Source organism: Etheostoma cragini, chromosome 23 (assembly GCF_013103735.1).
Source record: "Etheostoma cragini isolate CJK2018 chromosome 23, CSU_Ecrag_1.0, whole genome shotgun sequence".
NCBI classification, from domain to species: Eukaryota; Metazoa; Chordata; class Actinopteri; order Perciformes; family Percidae; genus Etheostoma; species Etheostoma cragini.
This window is the reverse complement of record NC_048429.1, coordinates 4,675,513-4,700,953: the sequence shown is the minus strand read 5'-3', so window position 1 is coordinate 4,700,953 and position 25,441 is coordinate 4,675,513. Positions and strand designations below refer to the sequence as shown.

Sequence of the window (25,441 nt, the reverse complement as noted above, 5' to 3'; positions counted from 1 at the left end):
TGTAAGTATAATGTAACACAAAATGGACTCACCTTAAGTACCTCAAAATGTAGTAACTGTAAGTACATAACGTGAGTATATGTACAAGGCTACATACACTATGACAAAAACACCAAGATGATGAACCAAAGAACATTTTATTATAGTCAGAGGAGCCACAGTAATGATGCAATCTGAGAGAATTCCCATTTAACAGATATGTTACTCATCGCCTCGCCTGCTGACATCCTACATCATGTGACTTTTACTGGCAGCTGGTATAATGCTGACAGCATCAAGAAGTCACTTCCAATTTTAGTAGTACTTTGTAAAACTGACATTCAGAGGAAAAAATTGGAGCCGTTGGCGTTGTCTAAGGCTAGGTTTACATTCTGTGGCATTCAACTTCAGGTGCATCAGTCCCTGGGTTCACTGTTACAATAATACACTCAAAACAAGTTACAGAACATGCTGAGGGGGGGTCTGAATTTCAGACAGTAGCAAGCCTGTTGAGTCCCACGGGGACACGCCTACAGGTGGCTATGAAAGCTGTAGTATCACTTACATGTAGCTACAACAATGAATTACATTTGTACCATATTAAGATATAAATAACTATCCTACGACCCATTTGTTTTTACTAAATCCCCATATCAGGGTGTGAGGTGGCCAACATTTAAAGGAAGACAGGTATAAAAAAAAAAAAAAAACTGGAGATAAAAAAAAGTTCAAACAGGCAGGAATGAACAATGAAGGCACTTCAAGTTTCATGTTTTTAAAGACAACAAAGCTATAACAGCCAACATTGAATGAATTACTTTATTCACCCTACATGTACTTATTCCTTCATTTCTTTAAAATGAAGCCATAGCGATAAAAGCCAAACAAAACCAGAGCTGCAAGTACCAATTATTTTCATCTGACCTTTTTTTTTTTTTCTTTCTTCAATTAATTGTTTCGTCTTTAAAATTTTATTTTTTGCAAATTGTAATTTTTTGTTTGACCAACAGTCCAAAAGCCAAAGATAATCAACTTTCGATGATATAAAAGAGCGGAAATACTCATGTGAAAGACGCTGGTACACGCTAATTTGACTCAAACAATTAATTGATTGTCAAATGAATTACTGATCGATTAGTCTGCTTAACGTTTGAGCTTTAAACAACAGTTTGTGGACATTATGGTCACACACACACACACACACACACACACACACTCGCACACAAACACACACACGCACAGCTGTCAAATGCTTTACACTTTAACAGCACATCAATCAACTACATGGTGAGGGTAGTAGTGCAGTATGCAAGGAGTGTTTGGGTAAGTGTTAAAAAGTCTCAGATGCGCCCCCAGTGGAGGAATAGAAGAATTACAGGCTTCTTCTTTCTGGCTGCCATTCCTTTCACCGGCCAGCCCCATCCATCATCTTATGAAAAATGTCTCATCACCATCTCACATGAGTTTCTATGCTGTGTCTCGGCTGATGAACACAAGCACAGAGGACTTCAGATTCCTGTTTCCACCCAGCCCCCCCGGTCTGAATCCTCTCTACTGAGCAGTAGAGAAAAGGTGGAGGTTGCTGAAGTGCATAGAGGATAGGGAAGAGTATCTGTCTTTCACACCCGCTCAGGGTTGCTGTCCTGGTTCACCCTGCGTCTCGGGAACAGCTTTCGCTTTAGCAGAATTAGCTGCAAGGAGATGGAAGTGGGAAAATGGCTTAATTAGAAACAGCATGCAACTGGGAAGGAGAGAAAGACAAAAAAAAGCCTTGTGCCGTTTGTCAGCAAGAGGATGACTCATCTATGAATTTAAAGGTGGGGCTGTGTATACCTAAAGCTGTTGTTCAACATTTTGGGAAATACACTTAGCTTATTCACTTTCCGGCAGCGAGTTACTTATATGAAAGATCGATACCAATGATATGACCGTTAAATATAAAGCTATAGCCAGTAGCTGCTTGCTTAGATCAGTATAAAGACTTGAAAAAGCTAGCTGTCCAATTGTAACAAAATCTGCCTAACAGCGCCTCTAAAGCTTCCTAATTAGCGTTATACCCCATTTCAATACTCCGTAAAAAAGAAAAGAAAATGTCCGTTGTTGCCCAGCAACTGCTCAGGGCCAAGGAATGACCCTGTCGTAGAATATTGTGCAACACCGGCACATAACCAGAGAATCATTTTTCTTTTTGTACATATCAAAAGGTCCGGTGTGTAATGTTTTTAGTTGTTAATTATCAAAATCGGTATTACCCCTCTTTCCAGTCTCTATGCTAAGCTAAAGATATGCATGCTAGGTGACTAGGACAACAGTTGAATATTAGCCAACTGGCTAACGCTGGCCATTTACAGAAATGTTGATTAATGTGCTTGTAGTTGCTTGTATTGTAATTTTCCTAAACAAATAAATAAATCTGACCTAAACCATGTGCAGTGTTGCTTCACATTTAACGGACAGGTATAAGTGGTATCGACGTTGTCAAATAAATTTACCTGTTCAGTTTAACGGTTTCAGATGATTAAGATTTGGTGACTCAAATGGACTTTGACACCAAATTCCCCTCAGACCTTTTGTAACCCAAGAAAGCAAAGATAATCTTAGAAGTAGGGTATCAGAGTAAAAAAAAACTCCCTCTGGAGAGAAGACAGATCTCTCTAATCTAAACAGTGCAAAGCTGACTCAAATGTCTCTATCTTAATACTTTGAACAGCAAGACAGGCGGGCTCACCTGGTGCCAAAAAGACATCAAAAGTCTGTTTGTGTGTGCTGACGGAGACACTGGACAAGTCTGACACATTCTTAACTGGGATCACTGGTCCCACCAGTTGCTATGGGGGAAATTCTCCTAAGGTCACTGCAACTATTGACCTTTCTTCAGGTTTGCTTATGAGAAACGGGAAACCTTTGGATTAGGGAAGCGCCAGAAATCAGCTAAATGTCAAACCGTGGTAGAGTTGTATTTGTTTAACATTTCCTGGCATTTGTTTTAATCTCTTTCAAGTACCAAATGGGAAGAATTCGACAGGAATAATGTCCCAAAAGCACTATCCTGATTCAATTCTTTGCTATAATGTAGTAACGTTCTTCCAGTTAGAAATCCCACGTATCTGGCAACAAAAGGTTAAAGCAAATGCAAGTACTGTCTGATCCAAGTCAACAAAGATAAACAAGCGGACTGCTCGGCATCTATTTGTATCATATCATATCATATCATATTTGTGTAAAGTCAGGTCCTGGCACAACACATGAGACGGATGCCCTGTCGAGTGGAACTTTGGTAGGGAATGCCTGAATCATTGCTCAAGTGTGAATCATGGAAACGGAGATGTGTGTGAGTGAATGTCCTGCGCGTTGTGTAAATAAACGGGGTGGGTTTCGAGATGGACACACTACCTGTTCGGCAAAGAAGGACATGATGGTGAAGACGACGAGTGTCACGAGGACACAGTGCGTCCAGAACTTCAGCTTGTCCCGATACACTCTCCTGGGAAGAGACACAGACACACACACACACACAAGTTAGTTTTCAATAAAGAAACTGAATTTTCATTACTCCATCAAACAACAGCTGGTACAGATGCAGAAGCTAAACTGGAGGGGGAGCGATGGGCTGTGATGTTACAAGAAGGAAACATACAGTATGCAGAGGGCGGCAGGGTAACAGGGTGACAAGGTGACATCACCCAACGCCATCTCCCCGCTACTTTACTAACTCAAAAGACAGAATGGGAGGTGGGAGTCAGAGGAGGAGACGGGAGGCTCAGCTGTGTGATGATATTGCAAGTATCTTACAGCTAGCGACTGATCTGAAGCGGCCTGGTCTAATTTTAAAGCCTCTATGTGAGGCTGGATCCCTAACAAAAACCCTCTAAAGCCCCTGAGGGATTCCCACTGCTCCAACCTGGCAACACTCGACCCCACATGGTGACAGCCACAAATTCTCATCTCAGGCTGTTCCGGGGGGGGGGGGGGGGGGGGGGGGGGGGGATATGGAGCAGTTTTGACGGTGTCTCATGTTATAGTGTTCCATGACAATGAACACTATAAAATTAAAAAAAATAAGTAAATAAAAAATTCTTATCGATTCAAAATATCTAGCTGAAAATCGCAATTACATTTATTTCTCCCAAATCCTTCAACCCGAGCCTGTAGTAATGCTTTGAGCTGAATGCTAACATCAGCATGCTAACATGCTCACAATGACGATGTTAACATGCTGATGTTTAGTAGGTAGAATGTATATGTTCATGCTAACGTTTGTTAATTAGCACTAAACATACAGTACACTGCTATCGTGGCTAATAATAGTTGCAGCCTCAGTAGCAACTTTCATTCATGTTTAAACTGATCAAATTTGTCTCTAAACCTCACAGCCTACCATTGTCTCACAGCCTACCATTCCTGGAGCTCTTCCATATGCAGGAATCTGTTGCGATACTCTCTTGGCAGTTCAAACTGGGACGGCAGCGGGAACATGGACTCATAAAAATCTCTCAGCACAGCTTTCACTGTGGCAGCGTCCTTATGGCTGTGGTCGATGTTATCATTCAGACAGATGAACTTCCTGTTAGGGATTCATAAAAACACACATGTCAGTACAGTGTAACAGGGGGACTTTGGTTGCACCGCATTTTACAGTCTATCCCACCTGGGATTCTTCCTAATGTCGTCTAACTGGCCGACCACATGGGACACATTTGTCCGCACCATCTTGAAAGCTATCTCCTCCTCTCCCATGATCTCAAACCTGTCCAACAGAGCACATGTTAGCAGCAGCAGCCGTAAAGCTAAGCAGGGAGGCTATCTGAATTTGCATACATTTTCAGACTTCAAAGCACTTAAAGATCTCACTTGTACTTATTCTGGTCTCTAAAGGCTTTCTGGATTTGTTCTGTGATGGGCTTGCAGTGGAGGACAAGGCCCTTTGTGACAGGAGGCTGTGGATTGAAACAAAGTACAGAATATCAGTCAAATAAGGCATATGAAAGGCATAAAATGGCTTGCAAAAAGTTTTCATATGCAAGTGTTTTAACAGGAAACATGCTGTAAAACATCAACTTGAAGTTTCCTTTTAAATTCTCATATGGCTCACCATGCTGGGGTCATAGTAGGCCTCCTGAGTTGGGTTCACCAGGTGGAGCTGGGTCAGGTTAGTCGGGAGAGTCTTAGAGCAGTTTATAAACATCTGCTCCAGGCCGGTCAGGTCCTAAACCACAAGAAATATTGTACATTAGTATCTGACAAGTCTCAAAGCCGTTCCCCTATTTGCCACCGGGCGTGTCCGGGCGTGTCGGCGCTGCGTTCCGGAAGCGCTGCGACCCCTTCGAGCAACCGCTGCCCTTTCCAGTCAATGCTTGACATTCTACCCGGAAGTCTGCGTGAGGCGGCTCTAAAGATACGCGCCAGATCTATTTTCACGTGGGCCGTTAGGACAACCGTGCAGAGTACTTGGAGTGGAAAGTAGATACTTAAAAAACACGGGATGGTTCTGTAAAGGACTTGTAGAGACAATGTGGTCTGCGATTCAGGCAGCAAGACGCTCCGCTTCTGAAACGCTCCCGGTGTGGTATGGCGCGTCGTGGAGGACGGAACAAAACTGGAACACAGCCAGAACGCAGCGGTGGAGGATCAGAGTTACGTTAGGGAGAGAAGATTAGAGCCTGACAAGATTTTAGGCCGATATCGATACAAATATTTGGTCATTTAAAAATCAGATATTCCAATATTAATTCTAAAAAAAAAAAATCTGGAAATGGAGAACAAAACAAACCAATTTCCCTTAGTTATTTGTAGTTATTAAGGAGTCCTCACTTAAATAATAATGCAGTTTAAAATTTAAACTTGTTTGTTTTATTGTCACAACAGAACAGACGAACATCAAAATATGTTAAAGTTCTGATAAATGAAATGTAAAAAATAAATAAATACAAACTTAAGATATAAAACTTAAAGTCCTTTGAACATAAAATTTTTTGCCATCAGGGACGTTGTAAAGCGTCCCCCTTGTGGACAAACAATGCAACACCAACACTCATTACATGGTTGAAGTGTGTTTTGTCCTTTTTTTTAAATCTTTTAAATATTAATTTAACAGAATCATTTATTTGTTATTGAAAACTATTCTGATAAATGAATATTTATTTAAAAAAAAAAAAAATATCGGCCATTACCAATGCCGATAGTTTGGAAAATAATATCGGCCCAACGATAAATCTGTTGAGCTCTAGTAAAGACATATCGAAGCGAGGACCAACCTGGAGGCTGAGGGGGAGCTCGTGGATCCTTGTTGCGAGGGTTCGAATCTCTCGGTCGGACAGGACGCCTGAGTGGTCTGTGTCGATCTGGTCAAACACCTCGGACACGTTGAGCTGCTGCTGAGCACTCATCAGAAAGTAGAAGTACGAAAAGGCAAACTGCATGTCCTCCGGGTGACGAACACGATGGCCGGATGTCTTGTCAAACTCCTCTGGGAATCTAAGGAAAAGAGCGTGTTTAAGTTTATTGCGATGTTTAAGATGTCGCCTCTTTAGAAATACCTAAAAAAAATATATATAACAAATAATCTGTAGCACACTAACGTGTCCTGCAGCTCCTGCATGATGAGACGGTCGATCATGTGCGGCATGTGTGCAGGTACTTTGCGCGACGTGAATCCAAACTCGCCGTTGAGCAGCTTGTTGACGTAGCGCAGCGAGTCGGCAAAAGTGTCCTGCAGCCTTCGGCCAGTGGCGGCACCGTCACTCTCGTACGACAACTCTCTCTGCAGACGTTCTTCTTCCTGTAGAATCAACACAACAAGATTAGGGTTTTAAGAAACCGAAATGCCTGACTAGAAAAGTGGAAGTTGTCCTCTTCTAACCTCAAGCACTTCCTGGAAGTATTTCCTCCTCTCCCACGGCAAGAAGCCTCTGTCTGCGGAGATGAAGTGTTGGAGTCTCCTCCCGGTTGGAGCTTGTCCTCCAGCGTCTGCTGGCTCTGCCGGAGTCTTGGCGCCCTTAGTTTTGGAAATGCTACTTAGCAGTTTAGAAGTCAAAGGTCTCTCGATCGCTGCATTCAAATTATAATGTTTGGGAGTTACAATGTCTTTCTCGTGCTTATCATCAATGTGGACTGGGATTAGAGGAGTGACAGGTTTTTCCTGCACAGCCACGTCTCTTCTTTTGGACATGGACATTTCTTCTTTTGAGTTTGAATTTTTCTGAATGATATTTCCAGCTTTTGAGTTCCCTTTGAACTGCTCTCCCTCCAAGTCTTTATAGGGCTTTTCCTGGCCTTTGGCTGCCCCCTCATTAGCAGGATCTGAATGGACAACCTGTTGCTTTTCAGCCAGTGTCATGTAAGGTTTTAGAAGTTCAGCCTTTGTGAAGTTATAGCCCTTCATGGTAATGTCGCCGATCAGAAGCTTCTCCTCCAGCTTTTGCAGCTCAGTTTGCACAGCGGCTGGTAGAAGTGACACATTAAGTGAAGGCACTTCTATGACAACCTGAAGTTCACCAAGCGGCCTCTTCTGGATCTTAGGGCCCCGTTTGTCCTCAGGAATGTCCGAGAAAGGGACCAGTGGCTCTGGAGTCAGGGTCGGCTTCGGCTCTTTGCTGGCGGTTTTACCAGCAGACTGGGTCACATTAGCCTGAGGCACTTCGCGGGTGTCGACAGCTACGCTGAAGCTCATTATGAACTCTGTTTGGTCTTCTCTCTGGAAAGTGAGATTGTACTGGATCTGGGTGGCGTTGTGGCGCGGATGGAGCAGCAGGTGAATGGTCTTCCACTTGTTGGCGACTGAGGTGTGGCGAAGCACCGCGTTGTCGCTGACGTGGGCCTCGGAGACTCTGCGAGCCAGTCCATCGAAGCTGAAATACGGCCTGGTTTCACCTACTGGGAGGGTGTACAGACTCTGATCCCTCAGCAGGGTCACGTGGTGCAGCTCGCCAAAGTGCTCTACAACATAAAAACGCAAATCCCATGATAAGACCAAAACAAAAATTGCAATAGTCTGTCCCTAAATACTTTATTTTTGGTTAGGCTGCACTGTTAATCGCAATATAGATTAGTGCAAGATCCAGATGATGGGGGGAGGGCATATTTGTTAAAGGCAAAAAAATGCATCAAACCATTCTGAAATAATATTGTGGTGCCATTTTTATTCGGTACAAATCCTTGCAAAAATCACACTACAGCATGATCATTTTCTTTATTTGAATATTTTTCGATGAAAAGTAGAATATTGATACAAAAATGAACATTCCTTGCAATATAGCCAATCATATTGCAATATCAGTCAAAATACCATGCAGTCCTACTTTTTTGGCCTTTCTTGTTGGTCTTTTTTTCTAACATAGTTTGAGTTTGGATATAACTCACCTTGGCCACAGTCTCCCACATCAAAACCACAAGAGAGAACATTGCAGGCCTGGTCACAGAACTTGTCGGCCAGCCAGGAGTTAGCACAGCCTTGATTACAGTACGACGTCCCCCCTAGACCTCCGAGGCCACCTGCAAACTGCCACATCTGTGCTCCGGCTCCGGGTCCGCCACCACCAACCCCAGCCACAAACCGACTGCTCCCCGCTGCACCTATCAGAGTAAAGGGACAACATATTAGACATGAATGAAACTTATTAGCTTGTTTACACAGGAGAGATGACAGAGTTGGTCCCTTACCGAGGCAGTCTCCTCCATCCCAGTCACAGGCAGAGTTGTTACAGGCTTTGTCACAGTACCCATCTTTGATCCAAGATCCTGGGCAGCCCTCAGCACAGTTGGGGACAGGCCAGGTGAGATACACCTGCAGGGAGGTGAGAAAAGAAAAGATTACAGACCAGTTTGTTGTATTAAAAAAAAAAGCCATCTCAATTTTGCATGGAAGTCTTTACACTGTATTTATCCAGCAAACTGCAGCACACATCTCACTTTGTCATGTTACATTCACACCTTCTGTCCTTTTGAGTGGCTGTAGAAGTCGTCCGGCCAGACCTCTCTGCCAAACATCACATCATCATTGAGGTAAATGAACTTTTGGGAGAGCCCTGGGATGCGGTGCATGTGGGTCTCTATGGCAGGGGAGCTGAAAGTGGGAAGGTGGCTGTCATTCAGGAAGATATCCTGAAAGTCAAAGACAACACATTTACTTTCATTTAATATATAATCTGTATAATTCCCAACAGATACAAAGCATAGTTTGTCTTTCTCTTAGTTTGCTGATTTGACTGTATAATTGTTAGTTATATAAACCTAATCAGTTCACTTTAACCATTACTTTTAATCAGGGGTGTTCAGGCCAGATTCTTTCCTATATAAAAAGTTGTTGTTTTTCAGTTTGTTCTTTAAGACAATAAATAGGGTTAGAAGTGTAAGAGTGCAGTGTAGTGTGTGAGAGGTCGAGCCTTAGTATTTACCTGATGTGTGACAACTGTAACTCTGGGGTTATCCAGGTTAAGCCAGGAGGGAATCTGCCCGTTAGTAACTATGAAGATGTGCCGCACCCAGGGGGCGTGTCTCTCAACAGAGCGCAGTGAATAGCGGAGCTCCTCGTTGTCCTCAAATCTGCTGGCTGAAACATCTTCATCCTGTTTGGACTGGAAAGGACAAAAATAAATATGTAGCCTTAAAGCTATAATGTGTAGTTTCTGTCTCCCCCATGAGGAATTCTAAGTAATGACGACAACAATATTGGCAAGTCCGCATAATAGAAGTCTTAAGTGACCCCACCCCTCCCCCATGTAGTTGCTAGTAGCCAAGGATGACACAGTGGATTAAAAAAACATGATGGACTTCTCAGAAGAGGTCATTATCTTCATCTTCATAAATACAGAGAAAGTTTTGTTAACTTTGTATCAACTCATTTGGCAATGGCTTGAATGAAACGGCCGTTTATTAATATCAAAACGTTATACACTGAAGTTTTAATCTCAGGGGTTATTATTGCTCATTAGGCACAGTTAACAAGGTTTCAGGAAGAACCAGTCGTACCTGTGAGATGGCAGTGAGGTCCCAGAACAAGTAGCCAGGGCTGATGGTTAACTCTTTTCCATCCAGGGTCAGGTTCTTTTTAGCCTGCTGGGTCAGATCAGTGAAATCCTGCGGGCTTTTCAGGTGGAGCAGGACAATGCTGGCCTCAGAGTATAACTCAAACTGAGGAACAAAAACATATCAAGAGTATCGTGTCAACTGCTTGAAAGAGTATTCCAGTGAATGCCTTCTCATAAAGTAGATGGACTTATTAGATGCAAACTAACTAACAAGAACGGTTAAATATATTGTGGTAAAAGAAATACTTTCGCTTATTACCAGGTACTTGTAAACGTTGTGCTAATTCGCAAATGCTAGCATGCCAATATGTTATGAACCTGGTGAATATTGCCTGCTAAACATCAGCATGTTAGGAAAAAAAATACTTTTGTCTATTCAACAGATACCTCTAAACTTACAGCTTATTAGCAAATTTTAGTATGCTAACATACTATGCACGTGGTGAATATTACCTGCTAAACATCAGCATGTTAGCCTTTAGCTCAAAGCACCAATGCGCAGTTCAAAGGGCCAGAAGAATAACAAGCTCAAAATGTTTCAGTTATTGCCCTTCACTGACAAAAAAGAATTTCAAAGTACTACTTTTTGAATATAAACCAGACTGCTCATTGTTAAATATTGTTTCCAAACTCAAAAGCTCTCAGAGTTGACAGAGTTCCCTCCAGAGTCTGCGATGAGTAACTTCACTGTCAAAGTAAAATCAGAGAAGTGCCCCTTCAAAGTTAAATCACCACAAGACACAGTGGGAACATCCTAAACAGCAATTTCTCAGAGGTACTGGCACATACTCAGCAATGTGGTTGAGCCACAGTTGAGCCAGGCTTGTGACAGAGACCTTCTTCATGTGACAGAGACCTTTATCAGTCTGTCATGGGGACAGGAAGGTTTCTGAAAGTCTGGGAATCAACATGACAAGACCTCGAGGGTGACCTCGAGCAGAACTGAAACGCACCAACTCAGTCATTACTGTGTCTGTGTAACCAGGGTTTTTTTTTTTTTTTTTTATATATATCAAAAGAGCTTTATTGAAGTTTTCACAAAAATACATGTTATCACGTAGGCAACATCAGAGAGCAAAAACACAGACAAACATCAAATTACAAAAACATAGCATAGTTTACGTTATAAAGTGCAGAGAGTGATTAAAGTGCATGTGCTAAAAGTGCAAAGAACAGACCTTAAAGTGCAGAGTACAAAAATATTACAAATTAATAATATCCCAGGGTAGGAGCTGATTTTTATCTAGTTTTTTCCTTCTTCTTAACTCAGTGATCACTTGCTTAAATACATGTTCACTGGTAATGAAAGTCTGTTGTATTGTCATACAGCACCTGGTCTTCCATAGTTTAAAACACACGATACATATTATAATTTGCAAAAGTTCTTTGTCCTTCTCCAACACACTCCTTGAGGTCCATTATACAATACATTACACTCTTATAATCGAATTTCACACCACACATTTTGAGTCTGTCCCAGACCTCCTGAGCTCTGAAACAGTCCATGAGGAGATGCTGCTGTGTCTCATCATCGTTGCATGTGGTCATGGGACAGGTTTTAGTTGTCACATAGCAACTCCAGGACACAACAGCTCTCACCGGAAGCCTGTTGACAGACATCAGCCACCTCATGTCCCGGATACTCTCCGATAAATTTTAGTAGCAGGGTCCCTTCATTTTGAGTTAAGTATTTATACTCAATATATCCACCATATTTAAAATCATTTTAGTCGGGAGGCCGTTCCAATCAATATTAAGTTTTCGATATTCATCTATAAAATCACCGTAGTTAACCATATACTGTGGTACCTGCCTGGCTCGGCCTCTCCTCTTCCTCCACCTGGAGGAGTCCCCGACCCAGAGAGCGTTCCGAGACAATGCTGCCGATACATTTTTTACAAAGGAAATATATAATTTTATCCCCATATCCACAGCCCCGAGCCCCCCATATTCTCTGCTTTTATACAATATCTCTCTTTTTGTGACTTCTCTCGTCGTGCCCCATACCAGGTTCACACACTGTTTATTTAATTCAATTATTATTTTTGTGAGATGGAGGAAAAATGTTTGCAATAAAAAGAAGTTTGGAAAGGATGAATGTTTTAATGATATTAACTCTTGATTTATAATTGGTGTTTTTATTTTCCCATTTCTTTACTTCCTCTTTAACCTCACGGAGTTTACCCTCACCAGGGTTTTGCCACTGCTTCGCTTCTTAAGGAGACTAGCGCCAGGGCCTGTGTATTGATTCCAATGAACGTGAACACTTTTTAGGACAGATTATTTTGCCCCATAGTGACCAAAGTAATTATTGGATACATTTTTCAAAAACCAGATATCTCCCAAACATTCTGACAACTGACACATCAGGAGAAAATTCGGGATCGGTTTCTGTCTCAGCAACAAACTCTCGTGAGATCTGGCAACACAGATAAGCTAACGTCAACTCCTGTTTGCTGACGTCCTAACAAAACTAATATTCATAATGCTGAATAAGGCTTTTGGATAGAAACATATCCAATGTGAGCACAAAAACAATAATTAAAGAATTATGAAGATATAACGTTCACTACACTTACAAATGAGGCCATGCCCACTGAGGAGACAGGAAGTGTGTACCGTCATACCACAGTGCAGCTTGTAATGCACTATCTTTAGTTAAAGAGTAAACCTTGCAAGGATGCCTGTGTGAGGGCGTCTCCGGGCTGCTGCAGTCAGAACGACGTGCGTGTGTTTGAGTTTTTAAAGAGGTGAGAGTTCGGAAAATTCTGTTAGGTCATCTTCTCCATGGGGGTCATAAAAGGTGGCTTTCCGTCTGATCTCAGGAGAGCTATGCGAGGCATCGGAGGACTCTCTGTGTGTGTGTGTGAGTGTGTGTGTGTGTTTGTGTGTTACCCCCTGGCCTTGCCCATTTCAAAACAATCTGTCTCGCCTCTCTCATCTCTTTAAACTCTAAGCTTGCCAGGAAAAAGACTCACCGCATCTCACTCCATCATCCACACTGAACCCAAACATCTCACATGACCTCGAATCCTTTTGTTTTTCTCCCTGCTCCTGTTTTTAGGTGAGGAGGATAAGCTCTGTCTTATAAACCCAGCGGGGAGCAGCCAGTAGACAGCGAGCCCCGGGATCACATTGCCATCTTTATTATAGCTCTCTTCATAGTCCTGATAATGCCCTAACACACGTGCACAAAGCTGAGGCGTGTGGTGGCCTGCATGGGTAAACTATTCTATACGTAACCCATAGCACGTGATTGGTTTACTGGGTCAAAGTTTAAAATTAAAACTGAAACAAAACTTTTTTCTTGACAAAACAAGTTACAATTTATCAATATATCTATCAATTATCTATCAAACGTTTTCTGCTTCTGGCTTCTCAAATGAGAGGATTTGCGGCTCTGTTCTGTATTATATATCATTCTAAAGGGAATATCTCTGGGTTTTAGACTGTTTACCCTCAGCTCAGGGACACTGTGATGGACATTTTCCCAACATTTTATTGTCTATATCAAGGGCCTCAACCTGCCTGCCTGGGGGCAAGATCCAGACTGCAAGACAATGTCATAAGACCCCAACATGTTTAGGATTTATTTTTGCATCTGGCCCACAAATTAATTTAAGTTGATGTTATGCAGTTAAAGTTATTCCTCACCACAGTATTAACATGTCTTGTGTTGGTTTTAGTCTCCGTCTCTGTGGCCTGTGTGTATGTCACTGCAGAGCCAACAGAAAATTGAATTAGTCTAGGGAAAATGGCGTTGACGCTGGGCAAACCAATTAAACTCGTGGTGAGCGATCTGTTTAAGGATGTGGAATGACATGTTGTAATAGCATGCAGCACAATAAGTCGTTACGTCTGAGCTGAAGCTGAGTCCTCCTGAATCACCTGTTGTTATAAGGTCGGTCTGGGTCTTGAAATAAGTCATAAGCTATTTATTAGCTAGTTTTTGGTTGACAGATGTGTGGGATAGGAGTATGTTCAACCATAACATCTACAGATTACATTTCTGTCTCGTCAACTCTAGATGAAAATCATATTGAAATAGCCTGGTCCCACATAGTATTTATATAGAAACATTTTCCTCCAATAAGAAACTTTCTTTGACAATTACATGTTTCTCTAAGATCATAAAGTCACAAAAAGCAAACTGACAGAACTAAATAGCAAAAAACTGTGGCGGGCACCGGACAGACCTGACAAAACAACAACGGCCCCACATATATCTGAATCAGAAACACATCAGATTTGTTCAGCGATTCAAATTAAAAGAATCACTAAAATTAAACGAAATGAGAGTTCAGTCATATTATACTTAGAGTAAAAGATAATAAAACAGACTAGGTTACTTTAATATAAGTGTAACCCTCTGTTTATCAGGATTAACTGATACTGAAATAATCGCTAGTTAAACATTTCATTTTGAATGAATGAACTTCTTAGCTCATTTCATCATATCTCTACAGAGGCAGTTTGTCGATACCCTCCATATTTGCACTAAAGTAAGTCTAAAGTTTTACAGTACATTTGCTTATGAACTGAGTGACATGTACGTTTTATAATCTAAAAGCATGCACAGCTCACCTGCACATACACTTTGCATTTTTTTGTAATTATTTGACATATTTCCTTTTCATAAATTTGGAACTTTTTATCCTTTACACTTCTTTTTCTTTTTTGCACTAGTATTCCAATAATTATTCCAAATTGCACACAAGCCTTTTTAGCACGGCCTCAAGAGTGTGACGCAGCACATACTAAGCAAAAAACCTTTCAATCTTGCTTAATAGCGGCGATGAGACATTGTGTGGACAACAGCGAACATTAAGAACACACGCTAATGCAAACACATCAGCAGCCTTGCACACAAACACTGGGGGCAGATCTCGGGGTTGTGGGGCAGCTTTCATCACTATATCATTCAGTCTAACACCAGCTATAAATACCCGTTGTCTCTCACTGCTGAACCTCTAGGTCCACACAATGCACATCATCCCTCTTTCACAGAATCGGCCCAGCGACACCAGGAAACACCTTGAAACCCAAACTGTGCATTGTGTGGTGGTCAGTGTAGCCAAACTCCTTCCAGCCTTACAACACACACACTTTCCATCCTGGACTCTGTGTGACTGCAGTTCCCATGTCCTATCATCTCTACTCTCACCACAAACCCTCCATTTTTAATCCTGCAGCACCTTTTCCAGCTTGTTCCACTTATAAAAAGATACAAACTGGACTCCAAACAGGTAACGCCAGGCATGTATGGAGATGACAGGGTGTGTCCAAGAGTGCAGGACTGTAAAATCCTTGTGACCTTTCAGCGTGCTGGCTGGCGCCGCGCCAGTTGAAACAGTTGCTCTTAACCCCCGCACCGCCAGCTAAGATTACAGCCCGAATGCCGTCGGCTATTATCGCATCAAACTACCATGCAACCAAGAACCTGGAGACAAATGCAGGGAATGATGGGACAACTGGGTTGGGTGATGATATGTGTAACCTACATATCATCAAATCACAGAGTTGACAGCGAGTCTGACTCCTCTGAAGCCGCTTCGTCACCTGTTTGTGCTCACAAACAGTTATAAATGTTATAAGTGTTATTAAGTACAATACATTGTTGTAATAATCAAGATATCAGCAAGTTGGTTTTGGAGATCTTTTTAGTGCTATTTTCAATTGATTATGAAGACCTATTGAAAAAAGAAAGTGTAATTCATTCATTTTTGGAAGATCTTCTGTTATGCCCAAGATTAGCAAACAATAACCAACTTTACAACAGTGGTTATACAAATGATCAAGCATACTTTCTAGGGATGCATTTGCAATCAAAGTTCAATCAAAACTGGCTTTTTTGGCTGTCTTTTTGTTCATATTCTTATTTCTATTAGCTGCAACAAACATCTATTATTATCAATTAATATGCTGTTTTTTTATTGATCATTTGGTCTATAAAATTTCAGAAAGAAGTCAAAGTTTAATTTAATTAAAAAAATTTAAATTGCATGTTTGATTTTACCTTCAGCCCAAGACATACAGATGTTCAGTCCAATCTCTTATGAGAGTAAAAATCAACAAATATTCACATTTAAGAAGTTTGAACAATTTTGGCATTAAAATGTATTGAGTGATCGATGAATTGACTGACTGTTTCACTTCTAAGATACATTAACGGGAGTTTTTTTTTAAGACTTTGACTTTAGGACAATTCATTTTTCATGCTTCTGAAGAGTCATCTGGAGTGTAAAGCTGTTGTTTTGCATTTCAAATACACAAAACATGTTGTCTAAACCCATTCCTTCTAATCAGCCGTGTGAGTGCATTATGGGAAGACGGGACAATCAGCTGGCTCACGCCCGTCCCTCCTGTCTGCTGGTTCCACACGGTCACTCAGCTCCAGGCTCTTGTTTTCTTTGATTATTTCAGAGTAATCCACGCTCGTTAGTGGCATTCCTCGCTCTCAAAATTTAAAGCAGACTTCTGATTAAAGAAAATGATTAGATATACAAGCAGCCGAGCTAAACAGAGGCCCTTTGTCCGCATCAAAAACATAACTGTTGAAAATAGAAAAAGCCAATATTTAGCGAAACACAGCTCCCACCTCTCCAAGGTGAATAAGATATGTGTTTTGCCCTTGCTTAGATTACGCTGCTGCTGCGATGTATTAAAATATCTTAATTTTTAAACATGCAAAAATACAGTATATGTCTGTAGTAAGCAACGTGTTCAGCACTGTGATAGCACACTATGAGAGTGACATCTGGTGGCAAAGTTCAGTTATGTTAAAGGTGTCTTATTCAGTGAAATGATGCCCATTCTCTGCATCTACTAAGGAATTATTGTAATAAATAAAGAAAGCTAAATGTCAAAAGTGTTAACTGTACATCTTTCAAACGTGCAACTCTGCCCCCTGCTGTTTTGAAACCAATATATACCTACATGTAGTTTGTCTGAGGTTGAATAGGGGGGGGGGGGGGGATCTTTAATTTGATAATATTAGAAAAACAAACACAAAAATGTATGATGTAAGAAATAACATGATTTCAAATTAAAAGTATAAACAAAGACAATACATGAATATTGTCCATGTTAAATACAAAAGGAGATACATATGATCTAAGTCTCTGCAAGAATGTCACTTCTACTGCGTTTCAGATTTTCAGTTCCTCTGAAGAAAAACTAAGCAAATACTTGCCACAGTTTCCCCTTCGACAACTTCTTTTACATCGTTTTCTCCTCCTCCTTCTTTCAGTCTTTCAGTATTTAAAGTAGCTTATGAAAAATAAGGCAGTATTGAGAAGGCTTAAACTGCTTCTGTGTCAGATATTTAAATCAACATTTAGGTAAATATAGGTATCGGATCGATACTGACGGAATTCCCTAGAAATGAGTCGTATTCAGAATCATGTCTTTGTCTCAATAGTAGTCTCTTTGTGTGCTTGTGTGGTGTTGATGCATTCTAATGTGTGCACTTTTACCTGTGTCTACTGTGTATATTTGTTTTTTCTCATGACATCAACCTGCCAGTTGTCATGATCTGGAATAGTGGTTGTGTCATTTTACTTGTCTGTGTCTTTCTTGTATTATGTTTTGTATTGTTGTTTCGTATCTTTTGTTTTAAGCCATCAACCTGCTAGGGACTGCCGATGTAAATGAGCCTTTTACGGCTAAATCTGGCACATTTAAATGTTGGACTGTACTCATGTTGATTAATGTGCGTTGTCTAGTCTGGCGATCCCCAGACCAAGCCAAGCTCAATAGTTTTGAGATTGAGTGTTGGTCTGGGGAGTCTGCTCTGTATTTTCTCTGCACAAGAGGCGTGTCCAACGGGCGTGGTTCAACTGACTCTGTACGCAATTGGATAGTCCTTCAACCAATGAGACCAACGATCCGGGTGACGTAGAAGCAACAGCGGCATCAATGTGTTGCTGCGCTTTGGTAGCGTTCCGAGGGCGCCGCTATGTTGCATGGAAACAAGAAGCTGCTCGTCATCATGTTAAACCCGCCAATAATAGCGCGCCAGGTAGATAAGCCAGTTTGTGATTGGTTCCCAAAGAATTGTGAACTGAAGCAGGAGAATTAAACGTGCAGGTTTTCAGACCGAGCTGCAGGGCAAAATCAAATCGCCGGCAGAGTGGGCGGGGTTTACCCAGTCTATGCGTTGTCCCTTTTAAATAAAGAAAATGGAGGGAAAAATATTGAATCTCAAGTTCTGATAAAGAGAATGGTTTTACCTGTTTGATCTTATTGGTTATGACAGAGGGCAGTTTGACTCTCAGCTGCTCCGTTTCTTTAAAGGAAGCCGGGAAGCCGCTGAGGTAGGCCAGAGACTGCATGCGGATCAGGCCCGGAGCCTCTTTATCTGTCGTCTGCAAAAAAACACACAATAAAGATTTATATTTCAATGTTCCAAAAAAGCAAACGAAATAACACCTTTAATGTTTGATTACCTCGGCCTATCATTCTGTGACCATCAAATTCTTTCATTTATTTTTATTTACCATCCCTACTAGTTGTTATTGTAGTAACAAGTATTCATACTGGGGTCCACACAAAAGACAAATCTAAACAATCAATGTTACAAATACTTCCATACTGTCAATACGGTAAATAAATGCTGTATGATTAATAATCCCACATTATCAATAAAATATATTTATAGTGATACCTTCCTATTTCTTTCTCAAATGTTCAACACAAGTGACTAATGGACATGTTGTACCAGTGTACACCAATGTCCGTACTTAGATAAACAACAGAACATTAACACACTTTTTCACATCCCCAAGATCGTATGCAATTTAAGATGATTTCTTTTAGCCTAATTGCAAATTTTACACCCTTTTTTAAAACTGACCTCACGTGTAATCCAGCAATCGACATGAACAAAGAGGATAGGAGGATATGTCAAGGATATCAGGCATATTTTAATACAGTTCAACATGCATTTAACAGTTAATATAATAATAGGTGTAAACTCACCAGGTAACATCTGGACACAGAGACTTTCTGCTCTTCCCCTAACACATCTGTATAGGCTTTATCAGCTGTAAAACAAAAACAACAATGAATAAATAGTGAGCAAAACAAAATCTTCAGGCCCATTAGTCCAGAAATCTAATGCTTGTTTTAAGATTTAAAATTCATTTAAAATGAACAATCCTCTTTTTTTTTTCCAGCTCTGTGTATTGGACCATTGAAATGGTTAAACACTGCTCACCGGGTTCAGTATTAAGCAGCAGGTCATGTGTTTAAATGCCTATGCAAATAAAAGAGAAATCGTCCAACCCTAGCTCACAGTTTCACTCTACTCATTATTTAGGCTGCTGCTGTTGTTACTGGTGGTACAGATTTCTCGCCCCACAGCTGCAGCATTCCCATTATATTCATTAACCACACTTCAAATAGCATCTTTGGATAAAATGCCTGTTGGGTTTAGTTTGTTGCGCTCTTTGGAAAATCACTCACACGCTGCTTGGAATCATTTATCCTTTCCTGATAACTTCTGCCCTCGTTTGTTGCTGGAAACTGTATGCATATATTTATTTTCTAGCCCTCTTTCCTTTCCCTTAAGTGGCTTTTCCACTTGTCAGACCGCTATTTGAATAAGAACCTGTTCTTAATGACTTGCCTGGAAAAAAAAAAAACAACAAGATGTGGAAATTTTCTGAGCTCTTTATAATGTGTGCTTCAGAATTTGTGCTTTTACCTTCAGCCTGCGAATGGAAGACAACGACAGAGACGGTGGTGGACGGGTGGAAGGGTTTGTTCATCAGCAGCAGCTCTTTGGCAGCGGAGAAGGACGCCGAGAGCGACGGGAGCTCTTTGAGCGTGACGTTGGCTGGCAGAGCCGGGTCCAGAGCCAGCATGGGCGCTATGATGCAGTGGGACAGCAGGCATTCGGGCTTGACACTAAAAAACAAATAAAATATTTACATTTTTCACCTTGTGCTCTCACTCAGATACCCCCCCCCCACCTCTAACTTTGTGGTTTTGCACTAAATAGTCAAACATATGTGAAATTAGTCACATTCACACATTCAGCAAACAGCTTCCTTGTGTGGAAATGTTGCATCGAGTCCCCTCTTTGGGTCTGCGGTTAAAACGTATTGAATCATAAGAGAGAGGCGAGGGTGATGGGGCCCCTTTGTCTGCCTAACATTTATTGCGGTGAACAAAGGAAAGCCCTAGCCGGAACTCGAGCCTTCATTGTGTTTCAGCTTTTAAGATTCACATATCCACCAAAGTTGACCATTTGAGTGAGTGCAATAGGTATAACTGTCATGTTGTCTTCAGGTTAAATTTGACCCGTTTCCAAAGTTTTGTTTTATATCCCAAATAAAGGATGTCCAAATAAGGGTGAAAAAGTTTGGAAAATGCAACAAAATGTAGGGATAAAAAAAAGAAGTGTTTAAAACGACAAAAATAGTGCCATAAACGTCGCTAAAAAAGTCCCAAAAAAGGGCAAAGACATTTAATTTTTTTTGTTGAAAATAGTGACCAAAAACGTCAAAAACAACACAAAAACTTCATTTAAAAAAAAAAAAAAAAAAACTTGTAAAGAGCAACAAAAACACTGAGGTAAGGGGAAAAACTATTTCATGGTCAAAGGGAAGACGACACAAGGGCTAAGGACACGTTCAACATGTCATACAAAGAAATGTCAAAAATGATGTACATTTTAGATTCATATGCCATTGCTTTTACTTTCCTGGAAGGAATGCTGCATAGGACAATCCCAATCAATCAATCAATCAATCAATCAATCAATCAATAACAATCACCTACTAACAATGCTGGCACTCTTTTGCCTCCATCAACTAACTGATATCCAGACAGTTTACACTTTATTTCCATCTCCTTGTGGTTTAACCCACCCCAACTTCCTGTTTCAACATCATATTCTCACACTGCTGTTTCAGTGTGCCTTTAACAGCCATTGCCTCGGGTTTTTGAAATGCCAATGAGTCCAAGAAGTCCTTCTCAAAACATATATTTACACGGGTTTAACCAAAAACTGGCTATTATAAGCTTTATAAAAAGGCAGAATATGTGGCAGAGCTGGATTGCTTCACGTTGTATAGGTGTGCCTAATACCATGTATACAATGAGACAATATAGATTTTGCAATACTTTTTATACAATAGTAGCTATCCGTTTCATATCTCTTGCCTCTGTGGAGCAATGTTTGTTAATCAATGAGCATGAATGAATGAATGAATGACATGAGAATATTGGATTTGCATATTTTTGTTTGGGATGTAGTTTTCAAATTGAACCACACGCAAACATTTAAAATGGCAACTTTATCTAAAAAACAGTTTCTCCATATATTTTCTTAGAAATTCTCTATATCACGATAAATACACTGAGTTACCATTTTATTAGGCAGGCTTAAACATGCAGTCTGGTTGTTTATGGTATTTAGCCTACCTTCATTGACATTCAATGGACAAAAACTGGCAACTGTGTGTGTGTGTCTGTGTGTGTGTGTGTGTGTGTGTGTATAAATACATATATCACAATTGTGATATAAACTATGACAAGAGGATTTCATCCATATATGCCCACCGCTTCACGAGTACATATTCAAACTTTGTGACATTTAAGGTCCATCTAGAGCTAGGCAATATATTAATATTGTGTCGATATATGAGTCTAGATATCGTCTAGATATACGACACAAGTGTTGTCTTTCCCTGGTTTTAAAGGCTGCATTACATATAAGAGTAATGTAATTTTCAGAACACACCAGACTGTTCTAGCTGCTCTATTATTTGCCCGTACCCACATAGCTGTTATCTCAACATAACTGATGATTACTTATCAAAATTCTCATTGTGTGCATATTTTGTGACAGCAACAATTGTCAACCCCACAATATCAATATTGAGTTATTTGGTCTAAAAATATTGGGATATTTGATTTTCTCCATGTCTCCCAGCTTCATCACACACCATCGACATATCTTCAGACTCACCTCTCTTTTGGCACTTCAGTTGTCTCACTTGCATTTTTGCCCAGGCGTTCCCTGTGTGAAAAAGAAAACAGTGAAATCGTATGATTGTCATCGTTTAAAACCTAGAACAGCCACACTGCCAATAACCAGAATAACTACTCTACTTTAACATGCTTTTTCTATGCAACCAGCTAAAAGAAGGAGAAAAGTGAAGAAACTACTACACAGGAACTTTCTCCTCAGAATTATTCTAACCTTTGATCTAAGATTCCCTCTTCCTCTGGGGCAATGTCTGAACAAGCAAATCAGAGTAAAACAATGATAATGCTACAACTCTACTTGTATGCAAATTTTGACTGTATCTATATACTGCACTCATTCTACCTAACCATCATTGCACCACTGTATTAGCACAGCTACCTCAGAGTTACCTCAGAGCCCTTTGTTCCTCCTTCAGTTGCTCTTTGACCATCTTCAGTTCCTTCAGCAAAGCCACGTCTGAGCCGTTCACCCACGTGTACACCACATCAATAGGCATGGGCAGACAGAGCCTGCAAAAAGAAACAGTCATGACACTTTCCTCTACTGAGTCGGAATTAGTCTTTGCTTCATGCATGGTTACACCGCTGCACCCTTCTTTCAGATTATCTCAAGGAAAGGGTACAAACAGTCCTGTGTGGCACAAAGGAAGTTTTTTTTTCTGAGAAAGTGGGCACACTTTTTACATCAACATTTGTAAAATATGATAAGATGTTTTACTTCTAAAGCGCCACCCAAGAAGATTTTAACCCGATTAAAGTAAGTGCAAAGATAACAGGGTCAGCTGTAGACAGCATGATGTGTGTGTACGGTACAGTTCTGGACATAATGACAGGGTGACACAATAGTGAAATTTATGTTTTTCTTTTGTTGTTTGTTGATGTGTTTAAATAGCCCTTCATTGGGAGCTTAAATGTTGTCATTTTCTCACCTGCTTTGGAATGATTTCCCACCTACGTTGTCTCTGTAGGAGTCAAAAAGCACATGATACTGGTCCCGACTCCACTCAACCACCACCTGTATGAAGAGGAGGGGGCAATAGATCATGAAACACTCTAGGACAAGCAGTTGCTAATGTTGCTACATCCCCAATATTACACACAACCAAGGCCACCAAACCCTTGACTGAACTCCTTGTTCAGTCACTTCCTGCACAGGTAAACACCCTGTACAATAACACTGATGGGGTTTAACAAGTATTCAAATATCACAACAAACCATGTAATGAAAAAAAATCCCAAATTTGATCAAAGCTTTGCGTGATATTCACAAATCATCCTCAACAAAAAATGGCTAAAACGTGGAGAGATGTGACTTAGCAAGTCATAAGGGAATCAAGTCTTTTAAATAGGTCAAATTAAGTGAGTATTTATGGTGCCGAAGTAGCATGAACACCCTAAAAAATATTAAAACGTCTGGATTAAATACTTAAGGGAACGTAGGTTTGCAGATGAGCCAGATCGCTTTATAAGAGCCCATTTTTGAGTGGAACCTGGTGGGACGGTGCCCCGTTTTAAAAGAACGATGAAACAGCTGTCGAGCAACTAATGTTAGCTAAGCAAACCTGGTTGCCATTAAGTGACTGGAGTTAAGATCATAGAAGAAGCTCACCTCTCCAAACTGAAAGGCGGAAACAATCATGAGAACGATCCCCCCGAAGCAGAGGTACAGTCCGTATCGATGGGACAGACAGGTGTACGTCTGCCTCTGCAACAGCTTGAGCACCGAGTTGACGACTACCATGGTTCTCCTTATCGAAGCATACCGCTGCATTCATTAAACAAATACTAGCGTTGGTTTAACGCACTAAACAAAGAAAGTAAACATTACAGGAGACTCGTATATGTCAGGTGACTGCCGTGACCACCAGCAAGACTGCATGACACATAACAGTCATACATTTCACGCTTCTTCTGTGGTGATGACGCTGCTGTTCGTCATCTTGTTCGCTTCGAATTGGCTGTCGCCCTCTGGTGGGGAGGAGCAGGGTCCGTGGTGCCTTCAGGGTCAACAACAGTTGCCTCATTAGGGCTTATGATTTAGGGTTACACATTCAGGAGCCAAAGAGCCACGTCATCATTCATTTAAAGTCATGTGTCGTGTTTGTGCAATGCTGACAAATGTAAGTACAATATTAATTCTCTTGTCAGCTATTTTGCTCTTTCACTTACCAACTCCTGAGAAAAATAGCTGCTTCTTGAACTGCTAAATGCCCTAAACGTTAATTACGTTAGCTATGTTCACCAGCTAGCTAGCTAGCTAGCTTAGTTGCAAACTCTTGGCATTTTGTAAACTCTGCACTTTTTGCACTTTCTTTATTGTTGTATCAATCATATGTGAAGCACATTGTGTTGCAATTTCCTATGTGTGAAACGTGCTATTACTTGACTTAACTTAGTTTAACCACTAGGGGAGCGCATGGACGTTCCCAGGACCATGTTCCCCAGCTCAATCCTCTTTTAATATAACACATTAAGGAGAGATTTCCAACGGTTTTATGTTCCAGGCATTGTCTGTCCCTCGTCCAGAAGTTCAGTGTTGTTGTATATATGTTCAATATTTCCCTCGTTCAATATGTTGAAACAAACTGCATGAAAAACATTCAACTCCCTTATTTCTTTTGCAAATCGAATGGTGAACATAGGACCCTGGGAACATTGGGCCCTTGGAACATAGGACCCTGGGAACATAGGAACATAGGACCCTGGGAACATAGGAACATAGGACCCTGGGAACATAGGAACATAGGACCCTGGGAACATAGGAACATAGGAACATAGGACCCTGGGAACATAGGGATGAACCCCCAGTGGGAGGGATTACTTGTTAACTTTGTCTGTGTGGTAGTTGTTACTGTACAGTGGGTTTATCGGAGCTTTTACATTGAAAAGAGGTAGATGAGCGTGTGTGAATCAAAAACAGTAAAGCTATGGGCAGTTCAACCATTAAATATACTTTTGAAATATTTTTGTGTTATCTTTATCTTTCAAGCTGCAGCTTTAAGTTTTTCCGATACAAAGTTAAAGGGAAAAAGGAATAGTCTAAACATTTACTTTGAGATTGTCAAGAAAAAGAAGCCATCATGACACTTTCAAAATATATGTTTATTCTCTCACGTTGAATGCTGTTCCCTTCAAAATCTCTTTTAAAATATCACAATCAACATCTCAGTTGGGTTCCGACCTGTGGACCTTTGCTGCTATTCATTCTTGTCTTTCTCCTTTCATGTCTAAACTGTCCTATTGGGAAAAAAAAGCCTAAAAAATACTTTAAAATAGTGTTTCTCTACGGTTTTCCCTTCTGAGACCAGGCAGGCTATAATAGCCTTCCTTATCTGCTGAGTCATGATGAGTCCCGCCAAGCCAGCGAAAAAGGCCTTTCCAAGCAACAGTTTCTTAAGGTTGCTGCCAAATCAGGGACTGGCAAGCCTTAATAGCCACAT

At 40.8% G+C, this 25,441-nt stretch overlaps 1 protein-coding gene across 1 annotated transcript; it reads right to left on the bottom strand.

Annotated features, from left to right (window-relative positions):
- Positions 1-118: 118 nt before the first annotated feature.
- On the bottom strand, positions 119-23,925 carry gnptab (N-acetylglucosamine-1-phosphate transferase subunits alpha and beta). The gene is made up of 21 exons (XM_034863550.1): positions 23,611-23,925; positions 22,931-23,016; positions 22,392-22,511; positions 21,982-22,032; positions 19,711-19,913; positions 18,984-19,048; positions 18,236-18,370; positions 9,946-10,107; positions 9,372-9,551; positions 8,908-9,078; positions 8,638-8,761; positions 8,338-8,550; positions 6,839-7,914; positions 6,558-6,757; positions 6,234-6,453; positions 5,072-5,185; positions 4,831-4,916; positions 4,628-4,726; positions 4,376-4,543; positions 3,373-3,463; positions 119-1,670 (listed from the first exon to the last, which is right to left on the bottom strand). The coding sequence occupies exons 1-21, from the start codon at positions 23,770-23,772 to the stop codon at positions 1,599-1,601; spliced, it is 3,798 nt and encodes a 1,265-aa protein (XP_034719441.1). The 5' UTR covers positions 23,773-23,925; the 3' UTR covers positions 119-1,598.
- Between the last annotated feature and the right edge of the window lie 1,516 nt (positions 23,926-25,441).

Excerpts from the sequence above, each read along its gene's own strand:
- gnptab (XM_034863550.1), bottom strand. The coding sequence starts at position 23,772 with ATGCAGCGGTATGCTTCGATAAGGAGAACCATGGTAGTCGTCAACTCG. Across the intron at positions 19,049-19,710 it reads CTTCCATTCGCAGGCTGAAG|CTGATAAAGCCTATACAGAT; the intron begins GTAAAAGCACAA and ends TTTGTTTTACAG. Across the intron at positions 4,917-5,071 it reads CCTACTATGACCCCAGCATG|CCTCCTGTCACAAAGGGCCT; the intron begins GTGAGCCATATG and ends TTCAATCCACAG.